This window comes from Ambystoma mexicanum, chromosome 3q (genome assembly GCF_040938575.1).
Source record: "Ambystoma mexicanum isolate Mex_15411 chromosome 3q, UKY_AmexF1_1, whole genome shotgun sequence".
Taxonomy (NCBI): domain Eukaryota; kingdom Metazoa; phylum Chordata; class Amphibia; order Caudata; family Ambystomatidae; genus Ambystoma; species Ambystoma mexicanum.
The window spans coordinates 1040551214-1040572960 of NC_090926.1; the positions used below are offsets into that span (position 1 = coordinate 1040551214).

A 21747-nucleotide genomic window follows, 5' to 3' on the forward strand; every position below is an offset into this window, starting at 1 on the left:
ACGCAGTAAACGCGGCAAGGCTAAAACGTCCCCAAAAGTGGGTAAAAGTCACTGCTGCCACCAGCTTATCCTTTTAGCACACCTAGAGTAACCAAAAATCATCTGAGTGTTAATCTAGGGCAAAACAACAAATGTACCCCATTGTACTGCAGTGTAAGCGGCATTGTACAATGGTAAAAAGCTACCACAAGTGATACAAAAGTAGTAACACAGTAACACGACTAAGGGAAACAATGTTTCCCAGTACTCCAAGCCTGAAGGACATGTCACTTTCCCCATAACATTAGAGCAAAAGCCAGTATAGTGAAGCTTAAGGCTACACTGCACTGCAAAAAGAGCAGGTCGGGATCAAAAATAAAAGCAAAAAGTTTGGGGGTTCCATAAAGATGGAAGGAAATGTGCACTAAAGAGATATCGTTCCCAAAACATGAGACTTTGACTGTAGCGGGGCAGCTTAATCAAATGTCGCTGTGCCCATGATAGATTTTCAGCAATGGGGCTACCCAAGACAATTGGTGGGACAGGTGCTTGGCGCGGTATGCGGAATGCTTGCGTCAACAAAGTTTCCTTTTTGAGGCAAGAAAGCTGCAAACTGATTTCTGCAAGTGTGCCTTCTAACACAAGTTCATATATGGCTCTAATTTCAGGTGAAGAAAGTAAAGAAGTTAAAGCGAGAAAGGCGAAGGAGTTTTAATGTCTTCCAGAAGCTACAGAGCAGGCGCAATTTCTGGTCCATGACACATCCTGGAAAGTTTTCCAGTCTTGGTTCAAGGTTCTGAAAGGTGAGTGAAAACTGGGCTTTTTGCCTGGGGTGGGAAGTGCCAATATTTGCTGCAGGTGTTATATTTTCTTTGTGATCTGTTCCCTTTCGGTAGCTAGTCTATTTTTGCACCTGGATTGTTTGAGAGCTATTGAATTACATCTTTCATATTATTTGTGCTATTTTTGTTTGTGAATTTTAGCATTTGGTACTCTCCAATATTATTACTTTAACATTCTTAAACCAAGTTGATATTCACTCTTGCTTTCAACAACAAATACATGTATTATTATGTGCAGAGATTACAGCCAACACATGTTCTAAGCAATTCTAGGCTCTTTCTGAAGGATGAATTAAAAAGAGTGCATATAGTCCATGAAGTACCAACATATCACATGGCCATAACATACTGATGAACTTTAAAACTTAGAACTAATGAAAAATATTGTTAATTCATTCAACCATTGAATTACAGACCACAGGAAATATGTTTCAATCGATTGCATTCTCCCACGGATTCCTCATCTTGATAGATCATCCCCTCGGCTCCAGCTACTCTAAAAATTTCAACAGAGCATAGTGCGGTTCGATGTAGTCTCTCGACCACAGCATGCTTCGGCCTCGGCACTCCTCTGCTCCAGACAAAAAGTTGCTAGTACATATAGAGCCTCACGTTCCTCAGCGCATGCTATTTCGGAACACGGTTGAACAAACATTTTCCAAAAACATTTTAATCTTTGGCAAATAGTCGGGTTCAAACTGTCTGGTTGTAAGTGTTGCAAGGACTGCAGCTCAAAAATGTCAATAACAGACCCACACAACATCCGTCTGTGATGTCTCGCTGTGGAGCATGACACCGAGCAATACCACTCCTGTCAGCACATGAACCCGAAGGCTCTTAGGGAACCCTCAGCGAAGTTGGGACTTAGGAGGAACTTTTTTAATTTCCAATTTCCTGGTCCGATCAGTCACCAAATATTCAGGTGCCCCTACTGAAGGGCCCATGCCTGAGCAAAATGAATATAGAAGGCATGCATGGGAATGTCGATAGTGTTCCAGAGAATCTGGGCTTCAAGCCAAACTGCTAGATATGGCCTTCGATGTTGAGCACCTCTTGGGTCACGCCCCTCTGGAACGTTTCATGCAGTCGAAACTTGCAGGAAAGTCGCGTGGGCTGCCGGTTCAGCAGCCAGCCAAACAATTTTTTTTGGTTTGGCTCCAGGGGTTACAGGCACTATACCACTTTCGTGAGGAAGTTTCAACTTCGCCAAGCAGGTCAGAGACAGTTCCTGTGCCCCAGCAGGGATAGAGGGCCCTCAAAGGGCCAATCTGCATTGGCTTTAACATCGGGTGCAGCTGCCCCTGAGAAAACGCTTTTTCTTCTCACTAGAACAGGTGTAAATAGATTAATGACAGTTCCTGGTTCCTTCAGCTGGTAGAGTTGGGATATTGTCTCCCATGATGGATCTGATGATGTTATCACTCCTTTCCCAGAGGTTGCCTCTTCCCATTCCCTTAGGGGGATGACCCGGCATAATCGCCTGAAGACACATATCCCCCTTTTCCTTTTAGGAATATCCCCTCCATTGCTCATGCCTTTATGGCATACTTTTACAGTCCCATTCAACCACCTATAAAACCTACTGATGACATCTTTCAATATTTTGTGACTAGAATGCCATGGACTGCCTATCATTCCCATGTATATAGAAACACTGTGACGAGGAGGCTGAATGGAGCAATGAGGATCATTGAAGCTGAGAAGCCCAAGACGCGCTCCAGTGGTTGGGAGCATATGATAGGTGCTGGGGCATTTAAAAACTCCGACCAGCATGGAGGAGGGAAGACGATGTCTGGCAAAGCTTCATCCTCTCCGTGCTCAACGAGGGACTGCCGAGCTGCAGAGAAGACCGTGGAGCCTGGAGGCTCGGGACACAGCAGAAGGAGGGATGCAGTAGTGGGGTTGCCATGCTCGGACCATAGCAGGGAAGCCTTCCTGGTGGCAACAGGAACCGAGAAGCAGTACCACTACTGCCCAAACACAGAACAGGGCACAGCAGCAGAGCGGTAGCCGCGAAGCATGTGGAAGCTGTTAGACAAAAACTGTGAAGTGGATACAGGACTCCAGAGCACTGCTTCACGTTTTCACGCAAGAGGCATGGAGAACGCCACAAAAAGCCAGTGAGTTCTGAGAAGGGAAGCTGGGACACCGGGGTACTTCGGCAACGCTTTCAAGGACAGATAAGAACCAGTGAAGTGCATGAAAGGCATTTGAGATCCAATATTTCAAAAGGAATAATAACAAAAGTGAATGCAAGAAATATAAACTGTACGAGAAAGTCCTGACAGTAGAGTATACAAGGCAAAGCCAAGTTTGGGAGTGTGTAAAGTGAACCACATGAAAGGCCTGACAGGAGAGTATACGAGGCAAAGACCAGCTTGTAAGTCAAATTGCAATGACTGTGGAGAAGAACCTGGCAGAGGAATATACCAAGTGTTCTGCGGGGCTGGGACTCGCAGCCGAGTTGTTTTGCATCCAGGTTGTTTTGCTGAGAAAAGAATCCCAAGAAAGACTCATGCCCTTAGGATTTAGGATTGTTTGAACAAACCTGGGGAAGGGAGACATTTCACTAGTAGTGGATTGCAACGCCAAGTGGAGGGAGTTTTACTTTTGGGCTATAAATAACTTTGATTGTCACGTTGATCTGTTGTATTGGTGAAGTGAAACCTGGGACATTCCCTGGAACTGTGAACACTATCCATTATGACCTTTTGTATTGGAGTTGCACCTTTTGAACTTGCACAGTTGTGCACTTTGAAGGGCAAAGACATTACCCTTAGCACCTTAAGTTACTTTTAGAAAGTGAGAGCTAGGATAGGATTTCGGACACAGGACATTTTTCTTTGGGCATCTTGACAAATGACACACCCTTGGTTTAGGTTGAGGTAGGGAAATACCTCATAGAGCAGAGACAGGAAGGACATTTCCAACCCCTTTTTATTATTTTGAATAAAAGTGTGTAACCACAATCAAAGGTCCTTTGTGTTTGTCTCTCATTGCTGGCTCCTCACATTCCCTTTCCTCAAAAGACCGCTGGACAGACCTCCACCCCTGCCAGAGCTCCAGGAAGAGCAGAACACCCTACAAATGAAGTGTGCATTGGAGGTGCCAGCCGCGGAGAGTGGTTTGTGCTGGTATTCTGGCTACTCTCTGGTGCCCAAGAAGGGGGAGGACTCTCTCCCACCCTGGACCTGAGGGCATTGAACAAGTTCCTTAAGAAGCACAAGTTCAAGGTGGTGACTTTGAGAAATTCTACAGGCTCTGCAAGTGGACTGGTCTGTACCACTAGAGCTTCAGGATGCCAATTCTTTTTTTTTAGAGCTTTATTTATCTTCTGGAGTCATACATAAACCAATGAAAAAGACAATATCTTCATACAATGCGTTAACCCCAGCCTCCAAACAAAAATGAGCCAACCATTGGCCTAAATTTACCCTAGGCAACCACCTCTGACTCCCGTGTTTTATGTTGAAACATAACAGATTATACCCTCCCCCCCCCCAATCTGGCGACAGTATGGTGACCAGTCAGTTCACAGATCTACATTGGCTAGCATATCAAAACTGAACTTCCACAAACCCCCCTCCTCCCGCCCCCATGGGAATCCAGCACCTCCCCCGCTACCAACCCCCAGACAACACAGATCCTCTCATAGTGTAGAAAAGTTAATCAATAGCCGGGGCTTAAAATACATCTGTTCTCTGTCCTTAACTTTATCATTAATGGGCATCCGCACTTTAAAAAATGTTTGATTATTTCCGTTTGCCAAAGACCATATCTTTTCCATAGCCACAATACCTCGGGTTCTATCCCACCCCAGTGCATCTATGAGATCTGTAAGGGGAGTTTTCCTAAAGTCCTACTGACGGTAAGACTTTAGTAAGCTTTCTGGGTGGTTTGTAGATCCCCAACTCTTAGTATTAGTATGTACTAACTCAGGCCCTTGGTAGGATGGCAGATGTGAGCTATAGGTAAGTACACTGAACCCAGTTAGTACATCAAATAAGCACTTACACTTTGGTGCTGAGTGCTCCCACTTATGATCAAGCCCTACTTTTAACTTACAGCAGTGTCCCTCTTAACTTGCATGACTACATTTACACCCCCCCATGTTACACTTCATGTCCTCGGCGCTTGTCCTGCTTTCCGGTCATAATTTGTAAAGAACAAATAAAGTTTCATGCCGCCGAAAGGCCCATGCACTCGCAGACCAGCGAGAAAGCAAAAAAGATTTGTTGGCGGTTTCTGGCTTGGAAATTTCTATTAATGACTCGGTGGAAATCCAAGATCCCCTCGGGGACATTGAGGTGATTTCCGAATCCGCTATTACAATTGATAGTGACATTGCAAGGTATCAGACCAGCGAGTGGCAAACTTTTAGGCAAACGCCTATACTTTACATCCATAATGAGGGGTTGGTCGAGGCGGTGCAGGAACTGGGGTGAATGCTATCTGCTTCAAATGGGGATATAAGGCCTCGCCGCAGCATGCTACCTAGGGAGGAGTCAACTAAGGCGAAGACGCAGGTCTTACAGCCTCCTGGTGAGCATATGGCGAATGTGACGAATACAGCAAAATCCTCAACTACAAGCCAAAAAAAGTTATTCATGAGGCTAGAGGGGTCTAAGGTTAATGCTAATGGTATTGCTAATGCCTTTGAAGTTGTGGAGAAGAAGACAAAACCCCATACCTCTGCTTTGTGGCAGTACTGCTCAGGTTATGCAGAGGAGTATGTTGATCTAGAGGACGTTTTTTCAACGCCCCAATTCCCCGGATGTAAAACAATCATAATGATGGATTGCCTGGAGATTCAACATGCAGCTATTTTGCCGCTAGGCTCTCGAGAGACATTGCTGAAATCAAAACAATGGAAAGTCAGAGAAGACTCTGTGAGGTCTTTAATCATTTACCATGCACGCCTCAAACGCCTACAGCTAGATTAAAAGAGCAGGAGAAGGACAAGCTGAATGAAAAGTAGGGTGGAAAGGATATGGTCCAAAGACAAATCGCTTTTATCAAGGATTGACTCAAATTTTACCCTGCTGGAAAATATTGTGATGGGGGCACCAGCATCGGAAACTCAATAGTTTGTCAACCATCGAGACATCTAGGCAAGGGAGGGAAGCCTACAGAGCTCTTCCTCTGTATCCGCGTTGGTATATGAACTCTTAGAGAGACCATTGCGTCTGCAAAATGGGTCGTCTAGGGTACCGGTCCAGAGGGCTCCTGAGATCGAAAATATTCAGGCAATCATAATGTCAAGTTTGAAAGTCTCCCTCAATCCCTTTATTAAATTGAATGAGCCTATGAATGAGTCAATTAAAGAGCAAGCCACTCTACTAACTCATACAAAGCTTTTGTCTCTGGAGCCTCTAGCAGATTCACTGAGAGAACGCTTGGAAAAAGAAGCAGAAATGTCTTCACGGTGGCAAGGGAGGCGAACGAAAAAAAAGTACGCCGATGACTGCTATTCTCGAGACTTTGTATTGGGCAAGAAAGGCCCAAGAAAGTTCTCTGTTCAGAAATGATTGCTCTAAAACCTACTTCGCTCAAAATGATTACCCCCGTCCCCAGCATCTACCAATTAAATCTCTGGATGAGTCAAATGGGAGGAGAGACATGCAAGTTCAGCGTGATAGCATCGTGGAAGGGAGGCCAAGGAGTCCAGGGGAATTTCGCCAAAGCAGATTGCATTCTGGGGCCAATGCATTGTCAGGGCGTGAAGACCATCCCCTGGAGGTACAAAATATGGGGAAAGTGCCCCACCAAGATACAATGATGGCTACATTGGGACTAACTGGTAAATGGACCAGACAATGAGGTTAATGCCATGATATATGGCCCAAAGCCCTTTGTGATCTTTGGAAAAACAAAGGCCAAAGACCCAGCAATGAAAGGCCAATACACCTAAACAATAGCAATAAACCAAAAAATAAACGGCTCAAGGGCGTTTTTGCTCAAATTAACATCTCTCTGTCGGTATCATCAAAGCAGGAAAAAGCGTTGCTAAATAATATCACCGGGCCCGTGCAGAGGGAGCGGTGTTAAACCCAGTCCCATCTATTCAGCTATAAAAATATGTGGTGATGGATAAGGAGATGCTCCGTTGTCTTGAGTTATCGACCTACTCTGATGGGGCGGTTAATGAGGAAGAAGCCCAGGATGAAGCATATTAAGGCGAAATTACAATTTATCCACTGCTTTCTCCTAGCTGTGAGATAGCTGCCCCCTCCAGGTCTATTTGGCCTAGTGGCCATGTTGACCATGCCCTGCCGCCCCAAGAATTTTGCACTCTGGAAGATAGAAGAAACCGGATAATTACACATACAAAGTCAGCAAAGGAGTGGGATTGAGAGAAAAAGCCAAGGAAAAATCTACAAAAGCACAGCTATATAACGAAATTCCAGCTTAGATGATTAAAATTCTTTTTTTAAAATATTTGTTATTGTTTATGGTTTACTAAGAATCCTTTACAACATAACACTTCAATTTAAACATAAAATCACTTCATAAAACACTCTGCATTATAAAATCTATCACATTTACATCATATTACAAGCTCCTTAATCTGACTTAAAATGAAAAAAACTATTTGATTTACCAAGAAACCTTTCAACATAGCACATCAATTTTTGAAATATAAAATGTTCATTTCATATAGAACTCCACATTATAAATTACAGCAATCAATATCACCTTTGACAACATTTCCCAAGCACAGAAATGTGGCATTAAAAAGGATTAAAGAAAAGGGAGGAGAGGGAAATTAAGACAATAGTCATATTAAAAACATAGCAGCAGCAATATATAATGCAGTGAGATAATTGCAGCAATATCATCCGGCTTTTAAAGTACGATTCAGTAAGGTTAACAAGGCAAAATGGCCCAATACTCCAAATATTGTTGCAACACTGCAGCTATCAGAGATTCATTTGCAGACTTAGATGTGAGTTTAACGGCATACTCAAGTTTTACCGGTAGTTTGGGAGCCTCATGGTTTCCCCCCTTCACCAGAGATAATTAGGGCTGCAAGAGATTCACAAAGAGACAAAAGGCATGTTTATTATTGCTATTCCTGGGCGGTTGAGAGGTTTAAAGATTTGATGAAGGATGCTACAGCCACAACTTCTGAAATATTCTGAATTGTAATACATCTAATCCAAATATATTTGACACCCCCCTCTTTCCCCCTCTCGATAAACTTCTCCAGATAGGTTAATCTCCTTGCCTGATGCGCTGTTCGGTGTAATAGGAGATGTTCCATTAATTCCGTTTCTCCTGATTTCTCACAATAACGGCACATGGGTTCACAACGTCTGCCATCTTCCTCCTGTAAAGAACCTCTCTCGTCAACAGTATATTCCAACGTAACCTGAGCAATAAATTACGATAATATCGATTCGGAAATTGAGTCATCAAAAAACAGGCAGACCCACGATGTTTATGGTCTCACTTTAAATGACTGAGAGACATATGGGTATGGAGTTTCTCTGTATTAATCCATTCACTTTCATAAAGTAATAATTTAACCTTATCAGGATTCATTATCAAAGTACATCTATCCGAGTCTAGGTCCAATAGCAGCTTATCGCAGGTATCCCGGAGTGTAATCAAATATTTGCAGGTGGGGTGTTCCATCGGATCAGTGGAGCTAAGCCTCTCCAGGTCTTCATATAGTGTATTCTTCAAAGGCGCAATGATGTTTCTAAACCATGTCATCATTTGCCATTTTACCTGAACCTGCAACAAGGCCAAACCAAGTTCGAACCTGATGGCAGCCATGGGGGTATTATGAGATACCCCCATGGTCTTCCTCCACAACCTGCCCTCCAGGATTTCCCAAAATTTTAGCAGTTCATCATAATGGCGCTCCATTCCATATATAATTTTGGGAACTATCTTCCCCTCATTGAAGTTAATTGCAGGTATAATTGAAAAGCGACCAAATTTATGATCTAAATTCATCAATTGATTAGCCAATGGATCTGCTTTTTGGTTAAGAAAAACATGTAGTCCACCAATGGATGGTTGCGCAATTAATGGGAAGCCCAAGTTCCTCACTTTAGTAGTAATTTCTATGGGTACTCCCATATTCCATCCCATTTTATTCTTTCTCCTACCTTTTGAAAATATCAGAACGCGTCTTTCTAGGATTTACAATGAGTCTGTTCCTGGCCGCATATTCTGCAAATGTATTCATCAATCTTTGCAACCTTACCCCGATCTAAAAGGAGGAAATCATCGGCGTAAACCAGCCAAGAAAGAAGTATGTTCCCTAGTTTAGGCATAACCAACCCTGCCTCCTGCATAAACTCTCCAGAATCTGATACATACAAATTAAAACAAGGGGCTAAAGAAAATCCCTGCCTTAGGCCTATATAGGTCTTAATCCGCCTAGACAAATTGCCCTCAAGATTTAGGCAGACACAGATACCAGCGTTTTCATGGAGGGTCATGATAAGCTTCAGCAGGCCAGCTGACATGCCCCACTTAATTTAGCCCAGAGTGGGCCTTGGATCACCTTCAAAAAAGCTGTTGACAAATCAATTGATGCAACATATATCTCTGCTTCCGGGGCATCCCCAGGCGGAATCCCACATTGCCCTCATCATCAGTCAATTCAAGTTTGTTGAATGACCCGCTCTAAATCCCGTCTGTTAAGATAATGAGAGCTAGCCATCCATTCATTGACGTGTGCTAACAAAATAGATGCAAATATCTTACAGTGCGTATCTAGTAAGGTTATTGGGCGGTAGTTTCTGGCTTAATCTCGGTCCCCTCGTTTGAAACGGAACTACATATGCTGTTTGCCAGCTACCTGGTATGGCTCATCTCTCTCTATACTCTTGTAGAGGGCCGTAAGAATCTTCGCCCAGGCAACTGGGTTTCCTTTAAAGGTATTTAGTTAACCCGTTTGGGCCGTCCGCCCTCACATTCTTTGCATTTTTAATGAGCTTTGGGACCTCCTCATATTCGACATTTAACTCCCAAACTACCATCTCTTTAACACTCATTGCTTCAAATTTCTCAGACTCTGATAAGGGGGAGCCCTGCATAGATCTGAGAAAAAAATAACCCATTGGGCTTCCGAAACCGCGTTCAACTGGTTGACTATAGCTGGGAGATCCTGATAGTTTTAGTTCCCAGAAAGGCCTAAGTTCTCTTTTCACCAGATTACAATAAAGACTTATCCCCTGTAAGGATGGCCTAATAATTATTAACCGGGTGAATGTTTTAAGGCTTCTACATTGCGCGCCAAAGCTAAGAACTATTAAATCCAAACATCTGAAGATTGTCCAATTTGTTAATGAAAAGTGGGTGGGCTGGGTCTCTCGTCATTTATATTCTAGCCTGGTGGGTAATATTTTGCTTGAAGCAGCAGGAGATTTACTCCCACTGGGATTCAGAAAAGCAATTGCGTGGATCAGTAAGAGGTGATGCACCTAGTCCCATCCGAGTGAAAATCCTGACCCGAGTGTAGAACGGAATACATTATCGGGAAAGGTCCAATCTGAGTCAGCAGCGGACCCTCCGCGTTCATAACCCGAGACCGGGAGCTCTGCCATTATTACAAATTACTATGGATTGCGCCACACTTTATAAAAGGATAAAGATTGATCAGGAGCAGAAACCATTGGAGACAAGAGGACTTGATTGGTTTTGGTTGGCAGGTGCCCTGGCTCAATCGTCCAAGAATTAACGTCCAGAAACAAAGTAGTCAGTGCCATTCCAATGGTGCTCCTGGAATACAAGGGGACATGAACATCTTTCATACACAGGGGTCTTCCCTTAAGAAATATGTTATCTGCCTCCAGGAGACATGGCTCTGTGTAGTGCCCCAATTTGTGACGGCTTTGAGGTTTGCTGTAATCTGGAAAAAAAATATCTGTTGCAACGTCCCTCATCGGGGCTACTTACCTTAATAAAGATGGCAGAGGGCTGTTTGTCCAACTGGTTTATTTAAGTTGGGAAAGAACTGGAGGCTTGCCTAATGTGTCGCTGGTTATATCACTTATACTGGAACCCAGCCTCAGGGAATGATGCTTCATTTGTTAATTTGATTGTCACTTGGATAGATAGGATTTATACAAATCAGACTAATCCCCACTTTATAATCTGTGGAGACCTTAATCTAAATTGTTTTGATGGTAGGGGCAGAATACTTCCACGTAAAAGTATGCAGGAAAAGATAAAAGAACTGAATGACGGTGATATTGTGATATTAAATGGCCAAGCCAGGGGTGACATGCCTGCAAATAATACATGGTCTAGAGGCACCCATCACTCTTGCTTAGATTACTATTTTATATCTGTCTATAGATGGGCTTCTTCATTGGAGATCTGCCCTATGGGAAATTGTGACCATTGTCTCTTGGAATTTAAATGGAATGAGGGTGGTGTTTTGATGCCAAAAATGAAAAATTAGATCGTCCAGGTAAACCAGGCCGGGAATAGGCTTTGAATCCGGCCAGAGGATGTCCCTGTGGTGGTGGAGAGTTTGAGGCAGTTGTCACTGGTCAGTGGGTGGGTCCCAGAACTATGAAGGCCTATTGCTACAGTTTAAATCCACCCTGTCCGCAAGGGCCCGGTCTTGGGCTTTGATGCAACACCACTACAATAAAGACCTGGGAACAAAGGAAAATATACTCGGCGGATTTGAGACAATTGAGCTAGATGGCCACGACCGATGGACACAAGCTGATAAGGAAAAGGAAACAACCATATCGTAATTGGCTGTTCTCATCTAGGACCCTTTGCATGCAGCATGATGCTGAGGTAATTTTGAAAGTAATGATGAAAAAAAATACTAGGGACCATTGGGCGGTGTTAAATAACAACGAAAGTCGTCAACTGGCGAGCCTTGTTCCAGCAGTATCTAGGTCAAATGGGTTGAGCACTACTCGTGTCTCTTTGCCAAGGAGCCGCTTAGGGAGGACGACCCGTCTTGTCCCAGATACTTCGGATTGGCTTTGGCGATGGAGATTGAGAAGCAATCTTTTAGTAAAAAGACATCTGGGTCAAAATGGGATATTGTGTTTGATAAAGAGGACATCCATTTTTTTATTAGAATTGAACACCTCTCTGGCTGACTGCCTTAACATATTAAAGCAGAACCCAGAACTATGGATCAAGTTCTGCCTTTTGTTTAGACAAATCTTGGATTGCAAGGAAGTGCCCTATTCCTGGAAGTCGGCACTCATCATTCCTGTGTTCTAGAAGGGCGACCGGGAAAATCCATCATATTATCAACTGATCATTTTCTTGGACACCTTGGGAAAGATATTTGCTTCCCTCCTAGAGCGGCGACTTCTTAGATGGGCTAGAGAGGCTGGGTGACTGTATCCGACACTGACTGGTTTCTTCAGGGGAATGGGGACGAATCTTAACCTTTTCCTGCTGAACGCATTAAAGGTTAGAGCATTTCGGGTAAAATCTAAACTATATGTGGCATTAATTGATCTTGAGTAGGCCTTATAGCATCAGCAGGGAAAGGTTATCCTGGACCAGACACAAATAGGAGTGCAGCAGAGACTGAAAGAAATGGTAACATACTTTGAGCGGAATGATCTGAGGATAAATGTCAAAAAGACAAAAATAATGGTCTGGGAACCTAAAAGGGGTAAAAGAAGCTGGGATTTTAATGGAGAGTGGGCAAGGTTTCCATTGACTGTGTGGATACTATGATCAATCTAGGTGTGACCTTGATTCAGAGTATAATTGAAAAACAATGGATGGAGAACATCAGACTCAAATGTAAAAGGAGAAAGATACTGTGGAGACCTTATGCCACTGGGTAACTACTTACGACTTCCTAAAAGAAATCGGGAAACTCTATTTAGCGTAAAACTAGTCTGAGTACGTCTGATTGGTGGGCTTGGGTACTCATGGGAGAAAAGACCAGTTTAGTGATTGCGGTACTGAAAATGATTGAAGCAGTTTTAAAGATGAAGAGGGAATTGAGTGAAAAGGAATAATGGATATAATCATGTATTCCATCAGCTGCTTGTCTATTAAATTTATGGAGTGTGGATGTATGAAAGAGGCTAGGATAAATGTGATGGGATGATGTAATAATGTTAAAGGTTTATGTGGTTGTGGCCACTCTGTGGTCTTTCTTTTCCTATTTAAACCAATAAAACATTTTAAAATATTTAAAAAAAAGTAAAAGCATTACGACTCGAGGGATAATTTTGCATAAAAGCCTGGTAAAATTCTCCCTGATTCCTGTATGTACCTTCTTTAAACAAACGGTTGTCCCCATCCTGTTTTATGGTGCAGAGACCATCCGTATGTGGCCCAACCTTTTCTTGGAGAGCATTGAGGGTTACTTTTGGAAAAGAGTGCATTGCTTTCCCTAATCAACCCCAAATGTAATGATTAGATTTGAATTGGGGCTCCAATCGATGTGATCTGTAATCAAGTGGAAGATACTGCCATTTTATGTGAAGTGTATTGATATAGAGACACCTTCCATTTTGGAATACTAAAATATTATCTTAGTAAAAGGGGGAAGGCCTGCTAGGCCGCTGGAAAGCGGAGTGTGTGTCCTGGTTGGAAGACCTGGGAGTCTCGGAGGAGGTTTTGTTGAGGACTCTTGGGAAAGTTAAAAAGCAACTCCTTTATCAAGACTGGATCGATACTATAGCTCACAGATTAAAATAAAAGTTATCCCTGAACCTGGGACTGGAAGGTAGAGGAGTGAACCGACTTCCAATGTACCCGACTTATTTTCCTTGTCCTTGGTACCGTAATTTTTTCTTAAGGTTAAGGCTGAATATTTTACCAACAAGGGAAGTGTTAAGCCAGAGGAGGATGTTGGGCGGACTCACCCCCAATTGTCGGTTCTGTGGTCAGTCCCCCATGATCGAATCTCTTGAGCTACTGATAATAGATTGTGTAGCCTTAAATGAATTGAGGAGGAAATATTTCCATGATGTCATCAAAGGTTGTAACTCTCTAACCCATAAAGGAGTGGTGGAACATATTCTTAATTGCCGATAACAAATGAGCCATTATAGGTTTGGCGTAATTTGTGGAAGAAAAGCTAAAGTTGCCCAATAGCAAACAAACGGTTGAGCGTCCTGCAAAAGTAGACTAGACTCTTGTAAATAGTCTCGATTAGTCTTTTATTAGGACAAGGCTTATGATTGTACTTTGGTGGAAAAATTTGTGAATTTGTATGAAAGTTTTGAAATAAACCAACAATAAAAAAAAATTATACATTTATTATATTTACTCCAGAATCACTTAAAATGCTTCATACATTTACACTAGAACTCTTTGGAATACTTTAGCATATACTTCAGATGACACTGTCACTTTTGTGTTTGTTCGCGGTTACATTTGTTGCAACTTTAGAAAGGGAAAAGACAATGCTATCGTATTATCGTAATTACGTGCACATGCAGTTCTTGGTAGATTTACGGTAAGACATTTACTCTGCAAACACCTACAAGAATGTAAATTAAAGGAACAAATTGTTAGAGTAACACTAGTCTGGTTCAAGGTTCTAGAGAGGGTTTCTTCGCACAGCAAGTCTTAAGTCCAAAAACACAACCCTAGCTAAAGGCATTTCAGAGAGGGCTCAAAGTCTTAACAAGCAGCAGAATATGAATAGTTCCTGTGGATTTCTTAAAGTCTCTAGTGTTTTAGAGGCGGCAAATTAATAACCAACGATGGAGACCCTGAAAAAGACTCAAATGGACTGAAGGACGGACACTGGACGGGGTACTTCAGCAGCAGTCTCAATGGAGACCTGTGGCATGACTTTCAACAACTTCATAGTTCACTCTGTGGTTTTGGTGCCTTTTCTGTAGCACCAACAAAGGATGCGTATCGCCCGGTCAATCTTCTTCGCTTCCTGCGGTCCCACGCTCTGATGGGGGAGGGGGCGTTTGGTCGAGTTGGATCAGATCTCTGGAGTGTCCATGAGTGCTCGGCACTCAAGGACGGATTTGGCCTTTCCACAACAATACACTCAAAATGGGCAGCATGTCTCCGGGTATTGGGGTTCTGCAGCTCTAGAAACTCCTAGGTCCTTCGGAGATAGCTCACTTCAAAGTATGCCTTGGAACTGGTTGTTTCCACCAGCCAAAGGGAAGGAATCATCCTCATTGGAGATACTCTGTCGCACACAAAACGGGGTCAGGACAGGAGTGCTCACTTCATGGTGTTGCAAAGGGTCTGCAGGCGTCTCTGGTCGTCGTCTTCAGTTACATCAGCTTCCACTGGTCGACTTGTTTTTCACTCCTGAAGCCTCACCCTTTATACAGTTCCAGCACACTCCTCTGCAATCTCTCACAGCATTTTACAGAAAGGGGCGTTTGGCTGTCTACACCCCCTGTGGGAGCTGGTCCTATTCAGGCACTTGGGCAGACAAAGGACAGAGGGGTGGAAAACACCTCCCCCACTTCCTGCCTGCGTAGACACTCTGGAGCCTAGGCAGGAACATTCAAGGGTTCCCGTCAAAGGCAAAACACACACACTGACCTTCCCGTCCCAGAACGGTAGAAGAGCTAACAAAGAACAACCACGCTAGGAATGTTGAAAAAAGAAGGGAGGCCCCAAGTTGGTACTTTGGTTTCCCTATTGTGCGCTACCGGAGCTATGTACATAGCCTGTGGTACACAAATGACACAATAGTTGGTAGAACGTGTCCACTGCCACCAGCCATAACTAGGAGATTGTCTGTGACAAAAAAGACACAGGAGCAGAGAGAAGGCGGATGATACACATAAGGTGGGTTGTGCCAATCTCTCAGACTATAAAGTTTTAGGAGAGACACCAAGTATCCCTCTATTCTTAAGAACTGTAGTTAATGTAGGATACAGAAAAAGAAACTCAAAGGAGGACCTCAAGGAGCTGTGTGCTGCAATAGAAAAATAAAGTTGCTTTTAAGAGCTATGGGGCAGACAGACTCCATAGTACAGGTAGAATACAAAGAATAGAGTTCCAAAAGACAGACCCCACAAGAATAAATGACAAAAGCTCCACTCATTCAGTATTTAAAGAAAAAGAAGTCTAGCAAAAAATGCTGGGTTCTCAATAGGAGAGGAGGTGAAGCATAAACATGATAAATCTCCCTAACAAGATCCTCCTTGGGTTTCCAGCTGTGAGCAAGAACCATTCTTGAAGCCGTCAAGAGATGAGTGAGCAGTACCGCTGTAGCCCCTCTTGCTGCATAGCTATCCTCAGCCACCGCTCCAAGCACCAGATCCATTGGGAGCGTAATCCCTGTAATCTGCCTAATGTGGCCCCAGATTTGTTTACAATATATTTGTGCCAGTGGGCAGGACCACCACATATGACCAAAATCCCTGGTACCTTTGCATTGCCTCCAACAAAGCAGAGCCACAATGCCAGTGATGGTATGAATGCGTTGAGGTCTTAAATACCTCCTAAAGCAGATTCTGTAAGCCTATTCTTTAATGGTGGTACATCTATAGGATTTGTGCGTCCTTGCATTCTTTAATGGTGGTACATCTATAGGATTTGTGCGCCCTTGCCCATAGCTGTCCCCATTCCAAATCCGAGATGGTCACCCTCACTTCTTTTTCCCATCTTTCCATAGAGGACAGTCTCTCCTCTATAGTGACATGCGTCCAGCAGTTTATATATGGTTGAGACCCCTTTAAAAAATTAAACGTTCCTGCATTGAGAGTTCCAAACCACCTGGTTCTGGTGTCCCTGCTGCCCTGACGCTTCCATTGGTTATCTAATGCCTCACTTGTGTATACCGAAAACGCTCCTGTTTCCTGATGTCATACTGGGCTTTGCATTGTTCAAGGGAGAGGGGCACCCCATACCTATAAAGTCCCTAAGCACGATAGACTTTCCCCCTGTGCCAGAAATTTCCCAGCTCTCCCGGGCACAAACTAAAGCTGACCAGTGATAGCAAACCCAGAGCCACCGCCAATCCCTTTTATCCATAGTGCTCTATTCCTGTACCATAGTCGAGTCCAGCAGTATCCCTCCCCGCCTCTCTAGCCTCTTCACCTAGAAACAAGAGCATCTCCAATGGGATATCTGTTCCCCCTTACTCCGTCTCACACATTGCTTACTCAGAGGGTTCACCGACCATTCCAACATCGATGTGAGTTGGGCCACTATCAAGTGTCTTCAGACTTCCTAGACCCAAAAATCCACCCATCCATGGGGAATGGGTAAGCACCCTGTGTGCTACCCTAGGCTTTGTACTATTGCAAATGAAAACAAAGATTTCTTTATGCAATGTATGGGTCATCGCACCTGGGATTCTGATTGGGCCCAAAAAGCATACAACCGTTGGGGAGTAATGTCATTTTGACAGTAGCAGTTCACGCTTACCATGATAACTCCTGCATATCCCATCGTTTGAGATCCCCCATTAATTTATTCTATTGGCTTTAGACAGATCTCTGTAGTCGAGTCATTTGACAGCTGAAACCCCAAGTACTACACACTCTCCAGTGCCCATATCAAGGGATAACTATTGCTCCACTCCCTCACATCTTCCGTGTTCTCCGAAACGTTGGGAGATTTTGACCTGACATTTATCCCAAATCCAGACACCCCCTGAAAACTGTAAGATGTCCATGACCCCAGGGAGCGATCAGCTCATGTTGTCAAGGAACAACAAAACATTGTCTGCATATAATGCAATTTTATGTGCTTTCCCTTTGCAATGCATCTTGTCTAATCATATTCGCGATCGGCTCAATAGCTATTGCAAAGGCTAAGGGAGAAAGCGGGCAACCCTGCTGCCTGCTCTTTTAAGATTGATCTTGTCCGAAAGGTTCTCGTTCACATTAATTCGCACACTAGAAATTTGAAAGTTTGCCAGGACCCCGGACATGAATTTAGGGCCAAACTCCACCAGCATATGCCTCAAATAGCCCCAATCCATACTGTCAAATGCTCACTTGGCGTCTGAAGCCGCAATCACCATAGATTGTTCTGTTCCCTTTGCTCATCTGATAAGGCTCACTGCCCTTCAAATGTTATCATGCGTGTTCTGTCCCTGTATAAAACCGACTGATCCTTATGAATGATTTGAAGTAGAACCGGCGTCAGACGGAGCGCTATTATTTTCACATAAATCTTGGCGTCCCAATTAAGGAGAGTGAGAGTGCGGTAACTCGCACAGTCCGTTGGGTCCTTCCCCGGTTTTGGCAGTAAAGCCGTGATGGAGACCCCCATATCCTGTTAAACCACTCCTTGAGCCTGAACGACATGAAACATCTTAGCTAGCGTCTGGATCAGCCAGGGCTTAAGTCTTATAAAAACCATTCCCAAACCCATATGGCCCTGGCGCTTTATTACGGGGGAGAGCATCAATAGCCTTCGCCACCTCGTCCTGACTAATAGGGGCCTCAAATGCTTCTTTGTCCTCTGCTGATACCTTGACAAATCAGCCTTCATAGGAAGTCTAACTGCTGCGCCTCTTCAATCATCTCCCCCTCTACCAACTTCCTATAGTAGGATTCAATCTTTTGCCTTTTCCTGCTTTCAGAGCTCATCATCCAGTCCCCTTCCCCCCCCTCAACTCTAATATAAAGTTTCTCGAACTACGTTGCACAATTTGGCAGCTAAGAACCAGTTTGCCTCATTTCCTTTCACTTAAAAGGATGGCCTAGTCTGCAATGTTAGTTGGGTGGAGTGGTCTGCCATATGTGCCTCCAGAAGGCTGCACGCCTTTAGTAATTTCCCTCAATGCCAGCATAGACCTTTTGTTCCTATACACTCGCTCCCTCTCTGTCATCACCTTTTCCAGTTAAAGCTTAACTGAATCCCGGGCCCGTAAGAATGCTGTCCAAAAAACTGTTTTGCCAGTGTCCGATATGACCCTCCAGTCTGTGATCCCATCCTAGTTTTCAGAAAATCTTCCAATTGCCTGTGCGCCATGGAATGAGTGCAACACATGCTTCGGTAAATACCTCAGTATTAAGCCGGTCTCCAGATAAGCATATGCAATGAGTTTACTAGGCATGATGGCATTGTGCATATACCTGATCCCACACGCACGTCTGCGCATGCACCCAATGCAAGAGTGGTTGGCGAAACAGTGGTCTGAGACAAGCGGTCAGTGGGACGATCTAGTGATGGTTTCGCCAACACTGGTTCAAAACCTACGCTGGTGGACAAAGGAAAATCTGTTAAAGGGCAAACCCTTATGTTAGGCAAAGTTTGTATGCAGTACCCCTCTGGGAACACTACAAACAACTCTGACCACAGGTATAGGTAACCCAACCTTTGGTATAAGCTTGTACTACACAGTTTTGGTAGCGTGTTGAGCAGCCAGGCTTATCTCAAGAGAGGTAAATGTGAGCTGTAGTGGAGTTACAGAGATCTACAGTTACAGGTATTCAAATAAACTCTTACACTCAAGGTTTCTTGCATAAACAATTATTAATTTATCAATCAGTTAGAAAGCCTTCAGAAAGGAGCAGTATAATAGTAACACAGAAATACACTTCAATACTGCGCACTCTTAGTTTCTAAACCAGTAAAGACCCTTTTGGGATGGCCCACAGGTGACTTCAATAGCTAGGGTGCTGGGGACATTAATATCTTACTGTTGGCATTTCGAATACTTTTAGAAGTTGGTAAAAGGCAAAGGTTATTAGAACAAGAGACCACAATTATTCTTAAGCCATGGTATCCGTATCTAAGCAAATTGGCGATATGCGATCCCATCAAACTCCTGTGTCAGGCCCACCTATTAACCCAACACGGGGGAACAACAGTGCATCCTCAACCACACTCCATGAACTTGACAGCATGGCTCCTGAAGTCCTAGAGTTCGGACATCTTAATCTACCACAGCAGTGTATGGATATCCTCAAGGAGGCACGAAAACCAAACACTACAGAGACTGTTATTTTGAAAAGTGGAGGAGATTTGTAATTTGGTGCCAGTCTAAACAAATAAACCCCATAGAATTTACTCCATCCCACATTCTAAATGATATGCTCCACTTGTTAGACTCAGGGTTAGTATTCAACTCCATAAAGGTCCACCTGGCGGCTTTATCAGCGTACACCACCTCTCAAAGTAAGGTTTTGTGGTGGATGATGCCAGTCATTAAAGCGGTATTGTACGACCGGACCGAAAAAAAGTCAGACCGTATAATATGACCAAAAAATGGTACCACCAAAGGTTCGAACACCAAAAGTTCGAACCTTTGGTGGTAGCATTGCAGGTAAGTAAAAAAAAAAAACGGGTGCTGCAAGGGTTTCCCCCGCAACACCCCGCTCTCTATACTATAAAGGATAGTGAGCGGGGTGTTGCGGGAGAAACCCCTGCAGCCCACGTAGTATAAGTGTGTTTGCATGAGAAAGGTGCAAACTTTTGGTAGTTCGCACCTTTCTCATGCGAACATTCCGGCCGCGGTCGGATGACTTAGAATCATCAAAGCATTCATGGAGGGAGTAAAAAGACTCCACCCTCCAATTTCTAACCCACTGCCAGGATGGGATCTCAATGTAGTACACGCAAAGCTCATGGGGCCCCATTCGAGGCTATGCATAAATCAAGTCTTAAACACCTGCATTACTAGACTGCCTTCTTAGTGACTATTAATTCCATAAGAAGAGTTAATGAATTACAAGCATTGTCAATGCAGGACCCTTACTTTATCATACATAACGGCAAATGGGTTCTACGTGCACATCCAAGGTTCTCTCCTGAATTAATTACCAAATTCCATGTGAACCAATCCATAGAGCTACCAGCTTTCTTTCAGAATCTAACTAGCACAGCTGAGGTAAAACTCCACACACTGGATGTGAGGAGGGCGGTCCTTTTGCTAGGCCCTGAAGACCCTCTGCATATGTAAACTAAGGCACAATCTGTTACGCTCACCTGGCTCCCACAGGGGCGTCGATCGGACCCGGACAGCTGCGGCCTCCTCCAACGTGAAGCGTAGTGCAGAGATGACAGACTGGACTGGACCGCCTAATCTCGTCTGCTTGACCCGTAGAAGTATTCTCCTGCAAGTGGAGAAAAGGATTTAACCACCGTGGATTCTAGTAATGGCACCCCACTGTTCTCCCCACTAATCACCTCCGATATTCACTTTCAGTAATCTCACCTTATGTTTTTAAATGATGAGCTCTCCAACCTGCGTGGAATGCAGGGGCACGTAGATACCAGTTACTTCACTGGTTCGAAGGCGTTGGAAGAGTTCCGGATGAATATTGACTCCGAGGTTCCAGGCGAGAACCCGTAAGTATAAAGTTCAGAGAGTTCACTCTTGTACATTCCCTTCTTGTGTTGCAGCTGGGTCCAAGAGAAGATTGTCTATTGGCAGCTAATGGCATTCAGGTAAGAGTCTGTATTACCCAACACTGTCTGGTAAAAGATGTATGTATTTAACTTGTTGTTTTCTCTCTCCTTACAGGTGCGGCGTAAGAAGTTGCGGTTTGTTAAAGAATAATGCCTCCGGTGGTAAATCGGGTAAGTCTATGGTGGTAAAAAGAGATTGTATTTGTTGGCTCTCTCAGCTCACCTTATGTTTCTTTTGTCCTCTAGATGCTGGAGTTCGGCGAAGAAAATGATGGAGGCAGCGCTGGATCGAAAAATGCTGTGAGGACTGGTGAGTATGGCGCTGCAGCTGGCGATGCGACGCGTGCAGAAATAATGTCCTTTTCAAGTTCGAAGATGTGATGGATCCGGAATCAGGTAAGGATTGAATGTCTGTGTTCTGACCTTTCCTTCTTCTTTCCTCTTTTGCTAGGAGCTCTGGATTCGAGACGGGCGTGGCTGAAGACTGGATGCTGACTGCAGGCACGGTGAGCGTTACGCTGCTGGATGCAGAATAACGCAAAGCATGTGCTGCTGTTCGGGCGTGGTTTAAATAGCCTTCAAAGTAGTCCCAGGTAAGAAGTTCCCTCAGAACCACGCCAGAGTAAAAAATAGTCCCTGAAGCAAAGTAGTCCCATTCAGG

At 43.9% G+C, this 21747-nt stretch overlaps 1 protein-coding gene across 5 annotated transcripts in view; it reads left to right on the forward strand.

The window, feature by feature from the left end:
• The window catches only part of USP36 (ubiquitin specific peptidase 36), a 1150746-nt gene that overhangs the window by 1030664 nt on the left and 98335 nt on the right, over positions 1 to 21747 (forward strand). For all 5 annotated transcript variants that reach the window (XR_011305183.1, XM_069655231.1, XM_069655233.1 and 2 more), the window contains one exon: positions 648 to 782. Coding sequence is in view for 4 of the 5 variants with exons in the window: in XM_069655231.1 (XP_069511332.1) it covers positions 648 to 779 (132 nt within the window). In the remaining variant the exon portion in view is untranslated. The remainder of the gene's footprint in view (positions 1 to 647; positions 783 to 21747) is intronic.